Raw genomic sequence first — 18734 nt, 5'->3', positions numbered from 1 at the left:
TCTTGCAGTAGCATCCAATCTTTCTGTTTCACAGTACATGCACCGTTTTCCCAGGAAGTTCTTTCAAAATATTTTCCTACTAGCTCAGAAGATATGTACGGCAGAACAATAGAAGTCACGGAAAATCTTGGAGCTCTCGACATAATCATCCTTGAAAACTAATAATAGATGGAGCCTTTTTAAGGGAGTGAAAACTTCGTAAGGAAAAATCTCTAATTAATTGTAAAATTAAGATCGAAAATTTAAAATATATTTTCTGAATGCAATTTGATGAAGTGTTATTTTTTTAATTCCACAGAAACATACGTGTATTTTTTTTCTAGTAGATTAGATTCCAATATGAATATATTGCAAATGAACTCAGCGGTACAAGACTACATCTCATGCTCTTACCAGAGTTTACAAATTTGTTTGAATTTCATCACACAAATTCAAAGCTCCCCAAACAGCTATATGTTGTGTCAAATTTGCAAAAATTGTTGTCTCTTTGGGCCTTCCATTTCAGACTCAAATCGAGATTCTAAGGGCACGTACAAAATGCTCTCATCGTCATCTCTATCGTTGCATGCTCGCTGACGTAGAAGAGAGAGACAATAGTAGAGAGAAAATTGGTCATTTTACATGGAGTCAGCAAAACATCAACTCTTGACGCATAAAACGAGTAGACAACCAGAAAATCTGCTTTGTACGTGTGCTGACTCTAATTAGAGGCGCTGACCAGATGGGATGTTAATGAGGAATTAATTAGTCTATAATTATGAAGAGTCAGCTTAAAAGACTGTCCTTTGTATGAGGACTTTTTTCTGCTGACATAACTTGAGGTAGAGCCTGTAATAGACTCTCCCATTGAACATATCCTAACTCTATCTCCTAGTCATATTAAACGCTATTTAAAGGGTTGGTAAAAGGGTGCCAAATGATGGCACTCTTCAACCTCAAGACCTAAAGGGCATTATTGTCTTCACCATGATCCATGGGGAGCCTTAGAAAGGATTTTGCTTTCTAAGAGAAAAGTTTTATAATAGATATGGATGTCACCTATAATAGATATGGATGTCACCTATAATAGAAAGTTTTATTCTCTTCTCTTCAAGATTTGACCTTGACTTGGCTAGTTGGCTTAAATCCTTAAAGCATTGCAGTAGTTATTATTTAGTTTATTTATGTTTCATTTTTGTACTAAAATATTCTCTTCGTTTTTTATGTCTGGTAATATTGATTTTTTAATTTATGTTTGACCACTTGTCTTAATAAAAAATTTAAGAATGATCATTTATTGTATTATGACTTGTTTTATCATTAAATAAACTTTAAGCATGACTTATATTTTTACATATATAAAATAAATTAAATATGACGAACGGTCAAATATATACCTAAAAGTCAATGACTTTAAACACAATAAATTGGAGAGAGTATATATAAAAATAAATCAGCTAAACTTATTATTGTTTTTGCAATTGCACTGAGTGGTATGGTGGTACAAGATTACAGTTGTCCTGTTCTCAGCAGAGTTCACAATTTCGTTTGAATTTCGGCATGAAAATTTGAAGCTCCCCAAAGTACCCAATTTGCATCGAACTTGTGAAATTCATCTTCTCATTGGTGCTCGCATTTCAACCCAAAGCAATATTGTAAGCTCTATACGTCATCAAACCCGTTAATTAAAGGGTGAGTAAAAAGGTGCCAAATGATGGATCTGCCGTCAACCTTAAGATGCCAAGGGAATTTATTGTCTTCACCACGGGGAGCCTCAGCAAAGGTGTGTTGCTTTGTAAGGTAATATATGCCTTAGCAAAGTCATATTTGAGGTTCTGCTTTTGCATAGCAACTTGGCTTTGTAGGTGTATCATTGGTTTACACCCTTGCCCTTTCCACCCTAGCTTTGGCTTGTTGATCGATAAAATTGTGCTCCCAATTATATGATGTTAAGGGTTGACCTTGACCTAACTTATGTTTCCTCCGTATTTTAATAGATAACACCATTCATTATTTTGCACATATTTAACCATTTGTCTTATTTAAAAATTTTATGCAAATGTGTGGAAATGTGATCTATAATTGAAATACATTTCACAATAAATCTAATTATAACAAAATAAATAATAATTATATATTTTTTAAATAAGACGGATGATCAAACAAGTGGTAAAAAGTTAACACCATCATTTATGAAAATACGGAGGGAGTAGTATAGTTGAGTTCACATAGTTCTTAGTTATTTATTTTATTATACTAAGATAATATGTATCAAATAAAATTACCCAGACTTCCCGTGCAATAAGCCAAATATATACTCCTTACTATGTATTTCATGAAGATATAGTCGCATGCCCTACGCATGCCTAGTGTGGTACCTATATTATTGATTATTTATATCATTCACGACTGTATCAATTCACGTATATCCGATCAATTTGTATTACCTTTTTCTTGAATAGACATCCTCCTAAAATGTGTCTAGTCAAATATTAGAATCTTAATACACTAGGATGCTAAAAGTTATTAGGATATAATATGTGAAAATAGGGTTTTTTAACATCATTAAAAAGGTAACTTAAATACCATATTTACTAGTATAAAAAATAATAAGATAATTTACGGTCCCGGAGAAAGTGGCTTGAGGTGCCAAGTTTAATTATGCTTGAAAATATGATAGCTTCATATATCTTTTTAATGATGATAAAAAAACTCATGAAATTAGTATTAAATTTATCATCAAAATGCTTTCATGTATATATATTTCAAATAATATTTTATAAGTGTATATATATATCAAAACTAATATGTGTACCTTCTTAGGAGGTGTAGAATAGCTTATACTAAGGGGTGCACATATTAGTCATATATATATATATATATAAGTATTGATGAGACATTTGAATTGAAAGTATATAGATGCCCAACATATCAATTAAAAATAGAACCGATGTACTAGTAATGTTATAGCGGCCGGGAAAGCTGGAGTCACCATAGGCAAACTAATAAGCACACTATATCCTTACTTATTGATGTGATAATTTAATTGAAGAACACGAATACATTTTTTTTGCCTGTTATTACTTTTTTTTGAAACTAAACCATTAAGAAGAAGTACACATTATATTAATTAACAAGGAATAAAAACCTATATGGGCTACATGAAAAATGAAAAGTCCCTGATTGGTAGCACTACATAGCACACAAATAACACACAACACTCCATCGACAACTACAGACAATATTAGAGCCCAACGTAGGAGTTGTTGCTCAGTTTGTCATAAAGGCATCACTGCAGCTCTGGTTTCGCAAGAACACATGTCATTGCTGTTGAGTTTGCCACTAGCAACACAATAACTCCTGACTCCATAGAGATCGTATTATTATTGCTAAATATGTCTCAAAGTGAACAAAAACAATACTAGCTTCCTACAGTGGGTATAAGCCCGAACAACCAAGCACCAAAACTTGAACTCAGATAGCGCCAACACCCCTAGAAAGAGAATGTAACATGTCATCGTTACCAAGCTAAGCCATACACAACAATGAAGCAACTTCGAGTTCACCTTGAAAGTTGGCAACCAACCATGAACAACAACGTAACCAAGACAGTGAGAGCCTTGCCGAACAACCTAGTCTTCATAGACGACGCATGAGTCTGCCGGTGGCCATTGCTAAGCTTCTTCAAAACGGTGCTCTTATATAGGACACGACATGCAACCGATTTCACCGCTCGTCCAAAATATGGAGCAAGGTTTTCACCCAGAGATTGGTGGAGAGGGACAAAATCATAACGATGCCTCCAAGGAAAGGAACGACGCCCAAGGGCAACATCATCATCCGGTCGGCCAAAAGCCTACAAGCTTACGCCAGCGATATCCGCTAAGCCACATGCAACTTACCCATACAAAGAACCATTATGAAACACTCACATCACCCGTCTAAGACCAAGCCTAGGCCAAAACCCCACAACTCAGATGAGCTCACAAAAACTTGTCAATCGTTGCCAGCCGCCATCCCTTGTTGCACAATTGCCTTTGCTCATCCCGCGAGCTCCCTATGACCAGAACCGGGACATTCCATCCATGAAGGGGAGAAGCTCTAGGAATGATGCTTGACTGGCAATCGAGAAAATGAACAATCACCACTACCGACCGCTTAACTGCTCCCGCCATAAGAGTTTGGGTCTGCCCCTGCCACTGCCACCTCGCACCATCGCGCTCTCACCTCCATTGCATACCAAGATGGTAAATTCGCCCCCTAGCGGGTAGGGTAAAGCTGTGTCACTATTGCTCTGTAGCCTAGGAGACACTGACCATCTGCATTCCATCATCACCCACTTGCTACCCTCGTCGACAATAATCCTGAGCAAGCCAAGTTGAGAAGCCTTATATATGGGATGCCAGACTTGGAGCGAGAACTCCTTCACCTTAACTACAGCGCATCGTCGCTGTCAGATTGGTGCCTCCATGGGGCCGTCACGCTGTCGCTTGGCCCGTTATCATCGTGCCGTCACCACTATGCCACCACATCACCCTTTCTCTGAGCTAGATGGACAACGAAACCAAACTTCACCGCCACCATCCCATCTAGCCACATGCATTACCATCTTTCTGCTTTTGCTTATGCCTATAAGACAAAATTTAGATTTTTAACCTTTAATTTAGAGTTGACTTTTATGTTTTTTCACCGAAGCTTATTTTTAGTCTTGGCTTTTATATCGCTAATAATATATATATAAAAATTTTATTCACAAATTATTTTTGGTTTGTAAATATGTCATTTGATTTTTTTTCCCATGGTTACTAGTGGTGGTGAAGGAGAAAGTTGGTGGCGGAGGTAAGGGTTTCGCCCTCTTCCCCCTCCCCGTATGAGTCGGCCGTGCAGGGTGTGTTCTCCGTCCCTCACCGTAGATGGTCACTGCTACTTTGATTTTTAAAGCTGATAGAAATGGACTACCTCCTTACCTTCAAAAAAAAAAAAAAAACTGTCAAAGAACACATACCATCAACTTGTTCGTCCCGTAACTTATGGATGCATTCGAGGGTCTACCTAGCGGTATTATTATCATTGCAGCACATGGTGCACAGCTCAAGTAGTGAAATCTTGTGCTACTAGCACTAGTCGTTGCACTATATGCCCTGCACGTCTTTATTCTTTTGCTCCCTCCTTTTTGGCCGAGGAAAAGGTTAATTTTAGGGGTTGCTTTGTACTAGGAAAATTTGTTCCGGGGAAGAGGAGCAAGGAAAAAGTGTCTGGCACTCACGTCATAATGGCGTTTTGATGATATCAAGCGCACGCGGGACCCATGCATCACACACACACACACACCATCCAGTGCTGGAATATACTGAAAGATAGTGCTGCTGCTGGTGACTGCCACCATCATTCCCAATTCAATCCCCAGCAGGGTGCTCCATGATCCATGGTCGTCTACCCCGTCCATCTCACTGCCCACAAACGCGACAAAACGCTTCACATTTCGCTCGATCCATTGGTGCTCAGTTTAAAGGTGTGTAAACTACTACTCGATTTATCAGTAATGATGGAGTATATATCACTTACTCAGAGTTCATACCGATGTTCAAAAGGTTTGGAGTAGTACACACTGCATGATGTATTGTCATCTAATGTAAGTTATTCTGCATTGTTTTGGAGAAATTAAGGACAAAGTAAAAATAATTTAGTGGCTCTCATTAATACAGAGAATAGATGGTGTTTATGGGTAAAGCGGATATGAATTTAAATAAGATGTGAGTATGATAAGCAGTAGTTATATGATATTTTACATTTATGAAAAACAATTCAAACATTAAAACCTTTTATATTAGGGAAATCGCAGTGGCCGATCTACGAGCGGATTAAGCCAGAAGTCGACAGCCTCATGAGCCAAAGCAATGATGCGGGCACACACGAATTGAGACAAAAAGAAGTAAGCAAAAATAAAAGCAAGGCTAATAATATAGCCAATAAACTGACTATAAGAAGTCTTATAGTCTTTTCTTAGTCCACCCATATACTAGTTAGCTCTTTATAATTAAAGCAGGACCCGTTCCTGTGTCCAAGCTGGCTATAAGCTTACAGTCTGTTTACACTCTCTCATCTACTCTCTCCTCCATATAAGCATATAGCCAGTTTATAACCTACTTCTCTAAAAAGAGGAACCGTGAAAAGGACTAGTAACACGTCGTACGAGCCAACCATCAATCAGATTAACCAAAAACCTTTCTACTACGGCCGCGCGGCTCGTCTCGGCGACCGACGACCTGTGTGTGATCGCACATTTCGGCCGGCGCGCGTAGGCGATTCTCCCCCCGTTTTGTTTTCCTTTTCTTCTCCCTCAGGGAGCGTGGGCGCGCGCGCGGAGGCCGAGCGGCAGCGGCAGCCAACGCAATCATTCGGTCGCGGGCATCTCGGGCGGCGCGCGCGCGCGCGGGGCACGGGGAAAAGTAACCGAGACGAGATCAATCACTGCGACGGACGGACGGGCGGTCACGCACGCACACCTGCCAAAAAGCCGCCGCGCGGCCATGGCCATGGCCACGGCCACCGCGCGCAGCGCCCGGACACAACACAATCACGCGGCGCCAACAACCGATCAGCTCAGCCCCCGCGGCGATGGACGGACCCCGACACCGTGCCCCCGCGTGCGCTCTTGTAGCCGCGACTGCGAGCCTAGCTAGCTGCGGCTGGCGGCATCGGCATCGGCGGTGGCGAGATGTCAATGGGGGCTGAGGAGGTGGGAGAAACCGAACGCATGCCTGCCTGCGTGCCGGGGCATCGTGATCGTGCTGTTCCCCGGCGCTGGCACACGGGGGCCTTTTTCTATTGACTGTTTGGCAGAGCTGGTCGGCTTTATGCTCGCAGCCGGTGGGGGCTAGCTGAGACCTGTTCTTGTTGTTGGGACTACGACGACGCTAGCCGCGGCATGCCCCCGATGATGCCGTGGGTGTACCATCACGCGTAGGTTTCGAATTGCGCCCCGAATTGTCAAATCACGGCCGGCCTCCCACTTCGATCGGCTGCCCCGTTTGCTCTCTCCTCTAGTCCTCTGCCTGGTGTGGTGGCCACCCGGAGAATCAGAATAACCGTCGTTACGGTCAAAATGCTAAAGCCTAGGACAAAGTGATGAGCGGTCTATGGATTTAGCACTTACGCCTCTTTCGATGGGTATCTCTAAATTATCTATAAGATGTATTATACAATTCTTTAATAGAAAAGAGATAAAAACTCTCTCTTAATCAATAGATAGTCTCTTGCACATATTTTTAATGTCAAATGAGAATGAATGATGGGGTCATTTGTATTATGAGTTAGTTTCTAAAAACTAGACTATTGAAGAAGTTGTTTTTTAGATAGCTTATAGAGATAGCATGCCATCTCTATTGTTGGAGATGACCTTAAGAGCAAGTTCAATAGTATAGCCAACTACTAGTTTCAATTCATCTATAGCCAATCTAATAGTCAATTTATACAATAGTTACCTATAAAACATCAATACATGGTCCCACATATCATACCCATATTTTGTCTTGGAGCCCGTGTGCAGCTGGCCACAAATTAGTAGTCTACCTCTCTTCTCTTTTTTTTATCTATTTAAAATATACTTACAGCCCTGCTATTGTACCTGCTTTTAATCACCACTTCTGATAAAGTCCTTGGACGGGATAACCTGAGGAAACAATTTTTAGGAGCACACTTTACTGGAGAACTTTACTTCCTTCCAAGGGATTAGATAAACCACGATAGACTCATCACGCACACACAATTTCAAAATAATACAAGGTACTAGTACTAGTATACGTACTCCTACTGTAAGTAGGCCTGGTGAGGCTTGGAGCATGCATGATGCCAGATGACCATCGATCACGGGACACATGCATACATGCGATGCTCGATCGATTGATCAGCACGGTGGTGGTGTGTGTAGTCGTAGAGCACAAAAAGGACAGTAACAAAAAGAAATCACTTTAGCCAGGCAAGAAAAGGCAGGGCCCCCTCTAGGTTAAGCTAGCGCCGTACACGAGCTCCCCTGGCTTGCCTGCCTGCCTGCTGCCTGCTCGCCGGCTCGACCACTACCACGCCGCGGCGGCAAAAGGCCACGATAAAAAGGCGGCACCACCTCCTCCTCCTCTACCACCACCACCACCGTCGTAAAGCCGTCGCCCGTTTGACCGAGAGAGCTATAGCTTAGCTTAGCTCGGCGAAAGGTAGCAGCAGCAGCAGCAGCTGATCGGTCGGCCGGTCAGTCGTCGGAGCCACCACCCAGCCACCCAAAGAACGCCAAGAACGTCCGAGGGAGCAGGCTATGTGGGAAGGCGGGAGCCATGAGGCGGCGGCGGCGGCGCAGCTGTTGCCGTGGTTCGGCACAGCGGCGGCATTTGTGCAGCCGGCCGCGGGGGGGTACGGGTGCGACGTCGGGGTCGGCGGCGGCGGGCAGGGAGGGGTGTTTGGGTTCGGGTTCGAGGCCGTTGCACCGGCCGCTCCGGCGGCGGCCACCAGGCAGCAGTGTGGTGGGGGTGCGGCGACGGCGGAGGGGCGATCGAGCGGCGGTGGGAGCGGGAAGGCGGTGGTGTCGGGGCTGCTCGGCAGCCTCCAGGCCGAGCTGGGGCGCGTGTCGGCGCGGGAGATGATGGACGCCAAGGCGCTGGCGGCGTCGCGGAGCCACAGCGAGGCTGAGCGGCGGCGCCGGCAGAGCATCAACGGCCACCTCGCGAAGCTCCGCAGCCTCCTCCCCAACACCACCAAGGTGAGCCCGACACGATCGATGCATCCATGGAAACGATCGTCGCGTCGCATGCATAGTTGCATACACATTAATTTACACGGCACGATCGACGGCCCGATCATAACTAGGTTTTTCATTGATTCTGATATCTTCCGTTAACAAATACACATACATAAGTGCCATTTCGGAGATCATTGTATCCATATCAATCCATCTTGTCGTTGACGTCCTCGTACTGAGTCGAAGAACTTGATTGCTCGATTTGATTCAATTTTCAAGCTCTTGGGCATGGTGATGGTATAGTATAGAGTAGCTAACTGTAGGCTTTAGAAATGATCAAGAAATACAATATACACAACGGACCTGACTTCATTGAACAAGAAAGATAAATAGATATATAATCAATCCCCTTGAGGGCCAAAATAACTTCACCAAGTCATATAGGAGTATATATGATCATTTAGGAAAAGGAAATAGCTGCAACTGAAACCTGGTCAGTTCATTCAACATGATCTTTTTTGAAACAAAATTCAACAAGAGAGTATATCATCATTAGATGCCCGAAAAACTACTATATATAATTAGCAGCTAGTAGCTGACTAGCTGTTTCCAAAGATCTAAGGGTTTTTTCGGATCACATGAATTTTATATGATTTTCAGAGAAAACAGGTCAATTCCTTCATTTTACCTGTAAAAATTCTTTAAATCAAAGAGACCCTAAGAACAGGTATAATAGCAGGCTATAAGCCAGCTATAAACATACTTTAAAGAGATAAGAGATGAGTAGTGAGCTACTAATTTGTACTCCCCCGTCCCATAAAAACCAACTTTTTGGTTTTTATGTCGAGCGTTGGACCATCCGTCTTATTTCAAAAAATTTTAAAAATATTAGTCACACATAAAGTACTATTTATGTTTTATCATCTAATAAAAATAAAATTATTAATCGTAAATTTTTTTAATAAGACGAAGAGTCAAACATTGTATCTAAAAACTAAAAGTTGATTTATTTTGGGACGGAGAGAGTAGCCAGCTACAACACGGGTTCCAAGACACATCGTGTGTATGATAGGTGTAATATGATAGAATATGTTTTTTAGGTAGCTAATGTATGAATTGGTTATTAGCACCTGGTACTACTTGGCTATACTATTGAACTTGCTCTGATACTACTAGAGCTTAGTCCTAATTGAGTAATACTAGCAGTAGTAGTATGTTTTAGTTTTCTTCCATTTAGCTAATGACATGTGCTGTTATGGTTTGCTACTCTAATAGGACTGGGTCATCGAGCAAATATAGTAGGGAGTACTAGCGGACTAATCAATCCCAGGATAAGTGCCACTAACCAGGTGGTGGTGGTGGCCATTAGCACGCAGTTAGTGGCAATGTGGAAGGACGACGCAGCAACTGCACGCGCGCACGCCATATGTGCTCCCGAACCGCTGACAAGACAGCAAGGGGACAACCCCTTTCATGTGTGGATAGCAGTATTGTGTCAGTGTAAGCGTTAGCCATATACTATTGTATCAGAGCTTAGAACTCAGAAGCATATAGTAGTAGTAGTACTAGTATATGAGTATGAGTGTATGACAACGCCACGCGCAGCGTTTGGAAAGCTCAAAGAGACACCGAAAATGCAGTGAAAAAAGCTGCATCTCCCTTGCTCAGGCCTTTTTCTCGCCATGCCGCGCGCCACTGTGCGTGCCGATCGGTCGATCATTTGGTCGCCAGCGAGCGTGCGTGAGTGCTCACTCCTGTTGAGTCGATCGAGTACGTTGTGATGGTAATTAATATTGTATGTGTGTGTGTGTGGCGTGGCGTGGCAGACGGACAAGGCGTCGCTGCTGGCGGAGGTGATCGCGCACGTGAAGGAGCTGAAGCGGCAGACGTCGGCGATCGCGGCGGCGGGAGAGGCGGAGGACGGCGACGAGGACGGGGTGGGCCGGCCGGCGGGGCAGCTGCTGCCGACGGAGGCGGACGAGCTGGCGGTGGACGCGGCGGTGGACGTGGAGGGGAGGCTCGTGGTGCGGGCGTCGCTGTGCTGCGAGGACCGCCCCGACCTCATCCCGGACATCGGCAGGGCGCTCGCCGCGCTCCGGCTGCGCGCGCGCAGGGCCGAGATCACCACGATCGGCGGCCGCGTCCGGAGCGTGCTCCTCATCACCGCCGACGACCAGCTGGGCGACGACGGCGACGACGTCGACGAGGACGGGCGTCGCCGCCACGGCATGGGAAACGATGAGGACGACGACGACGAGTGCGCCGCCTCGCACCGGAGGCATGAGTGCATAGCCACTGTCCAGGAGGCGCTGCGCGGCGTCATGGACCGCAGGTCGGCGAGCAGCGACACGTCCTCGTCCGGCGGGAGCAGCATCAAGAGGCAGCGCATGAACTACGCAGCGTAAGAGGAGCAGAGCTAGCTCAGTGTAGCTTCCTACTCACAGCTAATTAACGTACGTGCCGGCATTTTAGCTACCACTTTCCATGCATGCATTGGCGCCAATGAAAACTAGTAGCAATCTTTTTAGTTGTTTCGTCAAGCTTTCGATCGGTAAGTTTGGAGTAGTGGTCATTTGGTATAACAAGAGCTTCATGGTGCAAAAAGGGATAAGTTTTATGTGTCCCTTGTACGTGTTGTCTTGCACATGCATGCAACGGATTTGCATGTGTTGGGAATGACTGGGATATGTAAGGGCGCAAGGTAGTGGGTGTACAAATCTACTGGTATTTATTGGGTATATCAATGAAAGGTGGAATTGGCCCGCATGGTTTTTAAGCCTGCCAGTGGATTGTAATCCAATCCAAATCCGCTTCAATCTATTTTTTTTTGCTAATTAGTCTACCAAATTAACCCGCACTAATTATTTTTCATTGGGATCCAATCCAAACCAATCCAACTTTGATTTTAGCCTAACCCGCACCAATCCATTTGGTTAAAATGGATTCAATTCACTATTGAAAAATGGATGCACCATTTGATATGTATAAACTCGGACCTAAAATTTTAAAACTCGCGTTCACACTATAAAAGTTTATTAAATTTGACTAAAATTTAGTGGGATGATCTGTTATGTATAAAAGCAACTTTGTGTAAATTTTGGTCCATTTCTACATGTGGGCCCCACATATGTCTATTATCTTATCCATTAGCTATCCAATTAAATGATTCATTTACCCTTCACGGGTTAAATCCATTTAGAACCTAAAATAACCTAACCAAATCCAGTCCATACTAATCCATTTGTCTCTATAACCCAATCCATCCAGACCATTTGAAGTTACAATTCATTTGCACTCAACCAAACACAATCCAAATTAAAACCAACACATTTAACCCATTTCCATCTAACCCATTAGCAGGCCTAATGGTTTTTTAATTTCATTGTGGAGTATAAATGGCTTATGGAACAACATATGCTCTCGCAGTACAACATAGCTAGTAGAGTTTCATGGATCTAAAAGTGAACGCTAATAATTATATATATCCACCACAAATTATGTTCTAAAGTTAGTAAAAGACATTGTTTGGGCCTTTGGGGAGCATTAACATTTTACAGTGGCATAAAAAGGTCCTATATATAGTTTATATCCCTGAGCTTTCATGTCCCAAAAGGCAACCTTTATTTCAATACTTACCGCAAACGTACTGTCAAAATAATTAACTTTCCAACCTTGGAGTCGACTTTGGAGTGATTTTTGGTGACGTCCCATTAAAATAAATATGTACACGTATACACCCATGAGTACTCTTAACACATACCCAAGAAAAATAAAAGTACAAACAGCTCAGAAGAAAATTATAGCTAAACAAGTCTATTTAATAGACGAAGCTTTTCTCTCTCGTCGTAATTGACTTCCAACGGTCTATTGAGTCTCTGCACCATTAAGGTTTCTTTTTTTATAAAGATAAAGTATTATCTAATTTTTAATAGCTATTTAATAGTATAGAGAATAAACCTAACTACTATAAAGTTAAAAAAATAATCTATAGAGGTGAGATGGTGAACTTCTGTAAAATCAAAATGTAGTCTTAATGCATGTTTTATAGGATGTCATGCATATTAAATATGGTGCCATATCAGTAAAAGTACTGACTTGGCAGTGTCATTAAATGATGAAGTTTCATGATATGAGACATGAGTTTCATCCCCATCAAACTTATCAAGCTCGATTATCTAGTTTACAGTTTTGGTAATGATGCCATGAAACTATATATTAAGATTGGCCTAAGAGCACAAACGCACCGTGCGCAAATTGAGCATAGCTCAGCGAGTCAGCGGGTTAGTTTTCTCGTGGTGAAACCTATCCTCCTAGATTTAAGTACTCGATTTACTATAAAGATTTCATTTATGGTTTTATTATTGTTTTCAGTGGTAGGCAATGTAACTATTGACAATAAGACGTTTGTGGTAACTTTGTTATTGTCAAGAGATATACGAGTTTAGTATCTCGAGGATCTTATAAGGGTATAATGTATGCGTACGGCGTTCAAAAAATAGTGCGTACATAGATACATGTAAGCATGAGTTTTTATGAAGTTTTTTTAAAAGAACTCTAATGGTGATGGAGTAATGGGGAATAATTAACTTTTTACCATATTTACCACTGGACCCACATGTTATAGCTAAACACATGAGGGCCTACGTGTCATAGACAACGGGTGGCAAATATATTATGTGTCATTTTTAAAAGTAGCAAAAAGTTAAAGGCCCCGAGTTATGATTCCACCCACAAGTTCAAATATTAGTAACTCCGAATATTACACACATCCGGTATGCGAGATTAATTTGCTGCTAGCCTTATCTCTTTTAAAAGAGCTTGTATATGTAGTGTTGTATTCATAATAGTATGTATATGTGCGTCTTCCATATAATTAAAAAAACTACAGTATAGTTTTACAGGTTGTTCAACAGATCTTTGTAGGTATGGTATGCCATCATGCTCTAAAATTTGTTTGTTCTGTTTACCATCACCTAGGTAAGTGCAGGGCCGACCCTGAGGGAGGGGGGGAGGGGGGGGGGGGGGGGGAGGGGGCGGCCGCCCTGGCCCCCAAAATCCTAGTGGCCCCCTATCTCTACCTAGGCTGATATATTCTGGTTTTTTTATATTCATCTATCATCTAGTAACTGGATTTATTTTTATGCATTGAGAAGAAACTATTGGATAAAATTAATATTAGTGCCATTATCAATGTCTTCGCATCTAATGCCATGTTTAGTTCTCAGAAATTTTCGCGTTCACCCGTCACATTAAATCTTTCAACACATGTATAGATCATTAAATATAGTTTTGAAATAACTAATTGCACAATTTAGAAGGAATTGGCGAGACGAATCTTTTGAGTATAATTAGTTCACGATTAGCCATAACTGCTACAGTAACCCCATATGCTAATGACCGATTAATTAGGCTTAAAAAATCTGTCTCTTGGTTTTCTGACACCCTATATAATTAATGTTTTAATTAGTCGATGAAATAGTCTTCCATCATCCGGTGAAACATTTGATGTGACACCCAATCCAAAAATTTTCATGAACTAAACATGCCCTAAAAATGCCAAAAGAAAATTTTAAGATAACATGTACCATGCTTTTATATAAATATTATTTTTAAATATAATTTAAATATTTACATCAATAATTCTCACACATATATATATATATATATTGATTATTATCATAGAGTATGATATTATAATAGGGGCCTTTATGTCTTTATGTTTAGTTTCGCACCGGGTCCTGAAAAGTCAGAACCGGCCCTGGGTAAGTGTGTGTGAACAAACGATGAGCTTATTATTTGGTTTGAACTGATAGTCATAACAAGTCGAGAGCTTTTAGCTCATTGGTAGGCCACGTTCGGCAGCGGATAAGTTATTCGGCGTGAAAAATATAGTAATAGATTAGTACATGATTAATTAATATTAGTTATAAAAAATTAGAAAACGGATTAATATGATTTTTTAAAGTAACTTTTCTATAAAATTTTTTTCACAGAAATACACCATTTAACGGTTCAAAAACGTGTATCCGAAAAACGAGAGAATCCGGGTTAGTAAAAGGGGAGAAAGAACTTGGCCTTAATACTTTAATTTACCTTCGAACTATCATTATTAATTACTAAGTTATTTTTAATTAGTTTGTATTATTATGTTAACATGTAATAACTTGACAAATTTAAAATAACAAACACTAGAATAAAAGAGATAACTATTGTTATCTGAACGTACCGGCATGGTTCGTTATCCACACATTAGACGATAAATGAAACAGTCAACCGCAAGTGCCCAGCCAAGCCGTCCGGCATCGCCGCGTCGGTGGGCAGGGCGAGCGTACAAAAATGTCAAAATTAAGTACATCGCCGCTGGGCTGCGCCGGCGCCGGCCCACTCGCCTCTGCCCCTCCTCCCTCATGCGTCCTTCTCATAGTCGCAATTGGCAAAAACATTCTCTCAGGACAGGGGGGTGTTCACCGGATCTTCCATCAGTCCACCGCCAGGGGGTGTTCACATCAAACGTTTGATCGGATATCGGAAGGGGTTTCGAACACGATTAAAAAAACAAATTTTATGGCTCGCCTAGAAACCGCGAGACGAATCTTTTGAGTCTAATTAATCCGTCATTAGCGTATATGGGTTACTGTAGCACTTATAGCTAACCATGTACTAATTAGACTTAAAAGATTCGTCTCACGATTTCTTACGTAACTGTGTAATTAATTTTTTATTTTATTTATGTTTACTGCTCTATTTATTAGGTGTCCAAAGATTCAATGCGATGTTTTTAGGAAAAAAGTTACGGAACTAAACATTGCCTAAACGAAGTCAGCACTCCCTTGGATTTAATTTATTTGGAGTCATTTACTTATTGTTTGTCTTGTTCGAAAAATATGCTTGTGTTTACTGTAAAATCAAAGCGCAACAAAATATAAACCGGTGGAGAGGAAGCACTGCTTAAAACAAAAGGAAGAAACGGGAAAAGAAGAAAAGGATCGTATGTACAATAGCAGGCTATAAAACAGCTATAAACATATTTTAAAAAGATAAAAGGAGAGAGAAGAGATGTGAGCTACTAATTTATAGCCAGCTGCACACGGATTCCAAGACATAGTGTGTATATGACATGTGAGACCATGTACTAATGTTTTGTAGGTAAAATTGTATGAATTAGCTATTAGATTGGCTATAAATAAATTGGAGCTGGTAGTTGACTATACTATTGAACTTGCTCTTAGAGGAAGGCTAATAATATAGCCAACAAGCTGGCTATAAGACTTCTTATAGTCTTCTCTTAGTTCACCAATATACTAGTTAGCTCTTCATCATTAATGTAGGACTCACATGTCACTCTCGTAGAGTTTCTTTGTTCCGGTGCCCAAGCTGGCTACAAGCTTACAGCCTACTTACATTCTCTCTCATCCACTCTCTTCTCTATATAAGCATATAGCCTGCCGTCGTTTTCCTTGGGTATGGTAGTGTTTAGATTGAGAAAATTTTTGGAAGAAGTGTCACATCAAATGTTTGATCGGATGTCGGAAGGGGTTTTCGGACACGAATAAAAAAATGAATTTCACGGCTAGCCTAGAAACCGCGAGACGAATCTTTTGAGCCTAATTAATCTATCATTAGCACATATTGGTTACTGTAGCACTTATGACTAATCATGGGCTAATTAGGCTCAAAAGATTCGCTTCAAGATTTCTTCCATAACTGTATAATTAGTTTTTTTGGTTCATCTATAATTAATTCTTTATTTAGGTGTCTAAAAATTCGATATAATGTTTTTTTAAAAAAATTAAGAACTAAACAAGGCCTATGTATCGTGAGCCGCTGTCATGTCAATTCTCTCTCTGTCCCCTCCTCCCTCGGCAACCTCCGTCACCATGGGGATGGGGTCCCATGGCCACTGAAACAAACGACGACGGCCCAAATAATCCACCGCGCGTCACCCGCCACCGAACGGCTGGGGGTCTCGGCCCATCCACCGGCACCGCGCCTGCCACCCCAAACACCGGGCCGCTCTCGCCCAGCATCCATCCGCACGCAGAAAAATCGCTCGATCGCGTGCACGCGCGCATCCCCCCCCCCCCCCCCCCCCCCCCTCTACCCCACGCAGCGAGCGATTGAACGTCGTCGTCGCCACGGAGCGTTCGCGACGCGTTTGCTGCTCCACTCCGCCTCCGCCCGCGCAAAGAGGGACGTGCGCGCGCGCAGCAACACACCGGCCGCGGGGATCGATCAATCAAGTAACCCGAAGGAGAGTCGTCGTCGTCAGTCGCGTCGCGGACGGACGGGCGCAGTGGCTGTACGTGGGCGCTATATGCTGTTACTGCTACGGTGCTACCGTTCCATCCATCGGCCCTCGCGCCGACCGCAGCTGGAGATGGGTAGTATTACTTGTAGCTATAGCTAGCCGCTTAGTAAATCTGTAAGAACAAATATAATAGCACGCTATAAGCTGGCTAAATGCTTACATAAAGGAGAAAGGGGATGAGAGTGAAAGCGGGTTGTAAGCTTATAACCAGCCTAGGCACAAGAAAAAAAATTCTACGAGAGTAACACGTAGGTTCTGCATTAATGATAAAGAGCTAACTATTGTATGAACTGACTAAAAAAATACTATAAAAAGTATTATAGTTAGCTTGTTGGCTATATTATTAGCCTTGCTCTAAGCTAGCTATATCTCATAGAACCTTTTTTTTAAAAAAATATTCTTTTTCTCTCCAGGTTGTGTATAACAGTGCGGCTTTGTCGTACATATAGCTAGCTAGCTGAACTGAAGAAGGAATAGGAGTTCTACTATATGTCTTTGATCAGAACTTTGCACAAATGTGAAGATATTAGGTTATAAAATAGAGATTTGCTCCAGTCCAATAAAAGTATCTTGAGGTACCGGGTATCTCATTAATATCTATAAAATAAGTTTTATCTTTTCTATATTAAAAGAGAGTTAAATGAACGAGAAAATGATTCAAGGGTACAGTACGTACGATCGTTTCTCACCGTTTTACTTGCTTGCCCGATCTCTCTAGTGTTCCCACTCGATGGTTACCGAATTAAGGATAAGTGAAAATAATATTTTGTTTCAGTATGAGTTCGTTTGTGATACAGTGAAAAAGTCCCCCGTTTTCCATGGTTACTAAAGTACGTGTTTTTACCCTAAAGATCTGTAAAAAAATTTCTTTTAACATTATATTGATCTACTTTTAAAGTCTAAAATAATGAATACTTATTTAATCACATGCTAATGGCTCACCTCATGTTGCATGATCATCATCTTTAATCTTCTAGGTTCCTACTATTATCTCAAACTTTCCACATACACACTTCGTGAATAGCTAAAAGTGTTTTTTTATAAAAAGAATTAATAGGAAAGTTTCTTTAAATCATATTAATTTATTTTTTAAGTTTTTATGCTAACAATAAATTAGTCCTGCTCCAACCCACCGCTCTGTTTTTCATGCAGGGAAAAGTGCCCAACCTGAACTCTTGAAAGCAACTTTACAATTGGCCTAAGTTAGGCTAACAGGATAATATGGTGTGGGGTTGGAGGTAAGTTGCAAATTATTCAATATGTTTTCGAAAACATGATTTTTAAAATTAAATTTCTATATAGCAGTACTGTTTAGGGACACCTTTATTTTGGCTTAGACTTATTTGCTTAGCCTTTTAAAGCTGATTTTTTTTATTTATATGGTTTATAAGCCTGTCATTTATAAGTCTTAAGTTCAATGGTGGAGTCTTACACCAGCTATACTATTATTTACATAAAATATGTTTTGTAAAAATCAACAGATACTACTTCAAAGCACGTCTGGGCCTCATCTTATGAAGGACCATATGGGTACTGTTGTTAAATAAAAATATGTTTTTAAATATAGTCATTATTTCAATGTGTTTTAATTGTAGTTTATTTTTTTTCCAGCATTGCCTCTTAAATCACTAAGGACATAGATAAAAAAGTTATAATCATAAATTATTTTTGTTGATTCATTTTTTCATTCATTTTATTTATTTTAGTTTTCATTTTAGT

At 41.3% G+C, this 18734-nt stretch overlaps 1 protein-coding gene across 1 annotated transcript; it reads left to right on the top strand.

The window, feature by feature from the left end:
• The first annotated feature begins 8133 nt into the window (after positions 1 to 8133).
• LOC102701938 (transcription factor bHLH30-like) lies at positions 8134 to 11486 on the top strand. Its single transcript, XM_040527688.1, has 2 exons — positions 8134 to 8728; positions 10534 to 11486. Exons 1-2 carry the CDS (start codon positions 8288 to 8290, stop codon positions 11110 to 11112), a joined length of 1020 nt encoding a protein of 339 aa, XP_040383622.1. The 5' UTR covers positions 8134 to 8287; the 3' UTR covers positions 11113 to 11486.
• Positions 11487 to 18734: the final 7248 nt, after the last annotated feature.

The sequence above is a fragment of the Oryza brachyantha genome, chromosome 9 (genome assembly GCF_000231095.2).
Source record: "Oryza brachyantha chromosome 9, ObraRS2, whole genome shotgun sequence".
In the NCBI taxonomy this organism is placed as follows: Eukaryota; Viridiplantae; Streptophyta; class Magnoliopsida; order Poales; family Poaceae; genus Oryza; species Oryza brachyantha.
The sequence above is the reverse complement of the archived record's forward strand: the minus strand, read 5'-3'. Positions and strand labels throughout refer to the sequence as shown.

What these genes read in the sequence shown, in the direction of transcription:
- LOC102701938 (XM_040527688.1), top strand. Translation starts at nt 8,288, where the DNA reads ATGTGGGAAGGCGGGAGCCATGAGGCGGCGGCGGCGGCGCAGCTGTTG. An exon ending in TCCTCCCCAACACCACCAAG is followed by an intron (nt 8,729 to 10,533) that starts GTGAGCCCGACA and finishes GTGGCGTGGCAG; the next exon opens with ACGGACAAGGCGTCGCTGCT.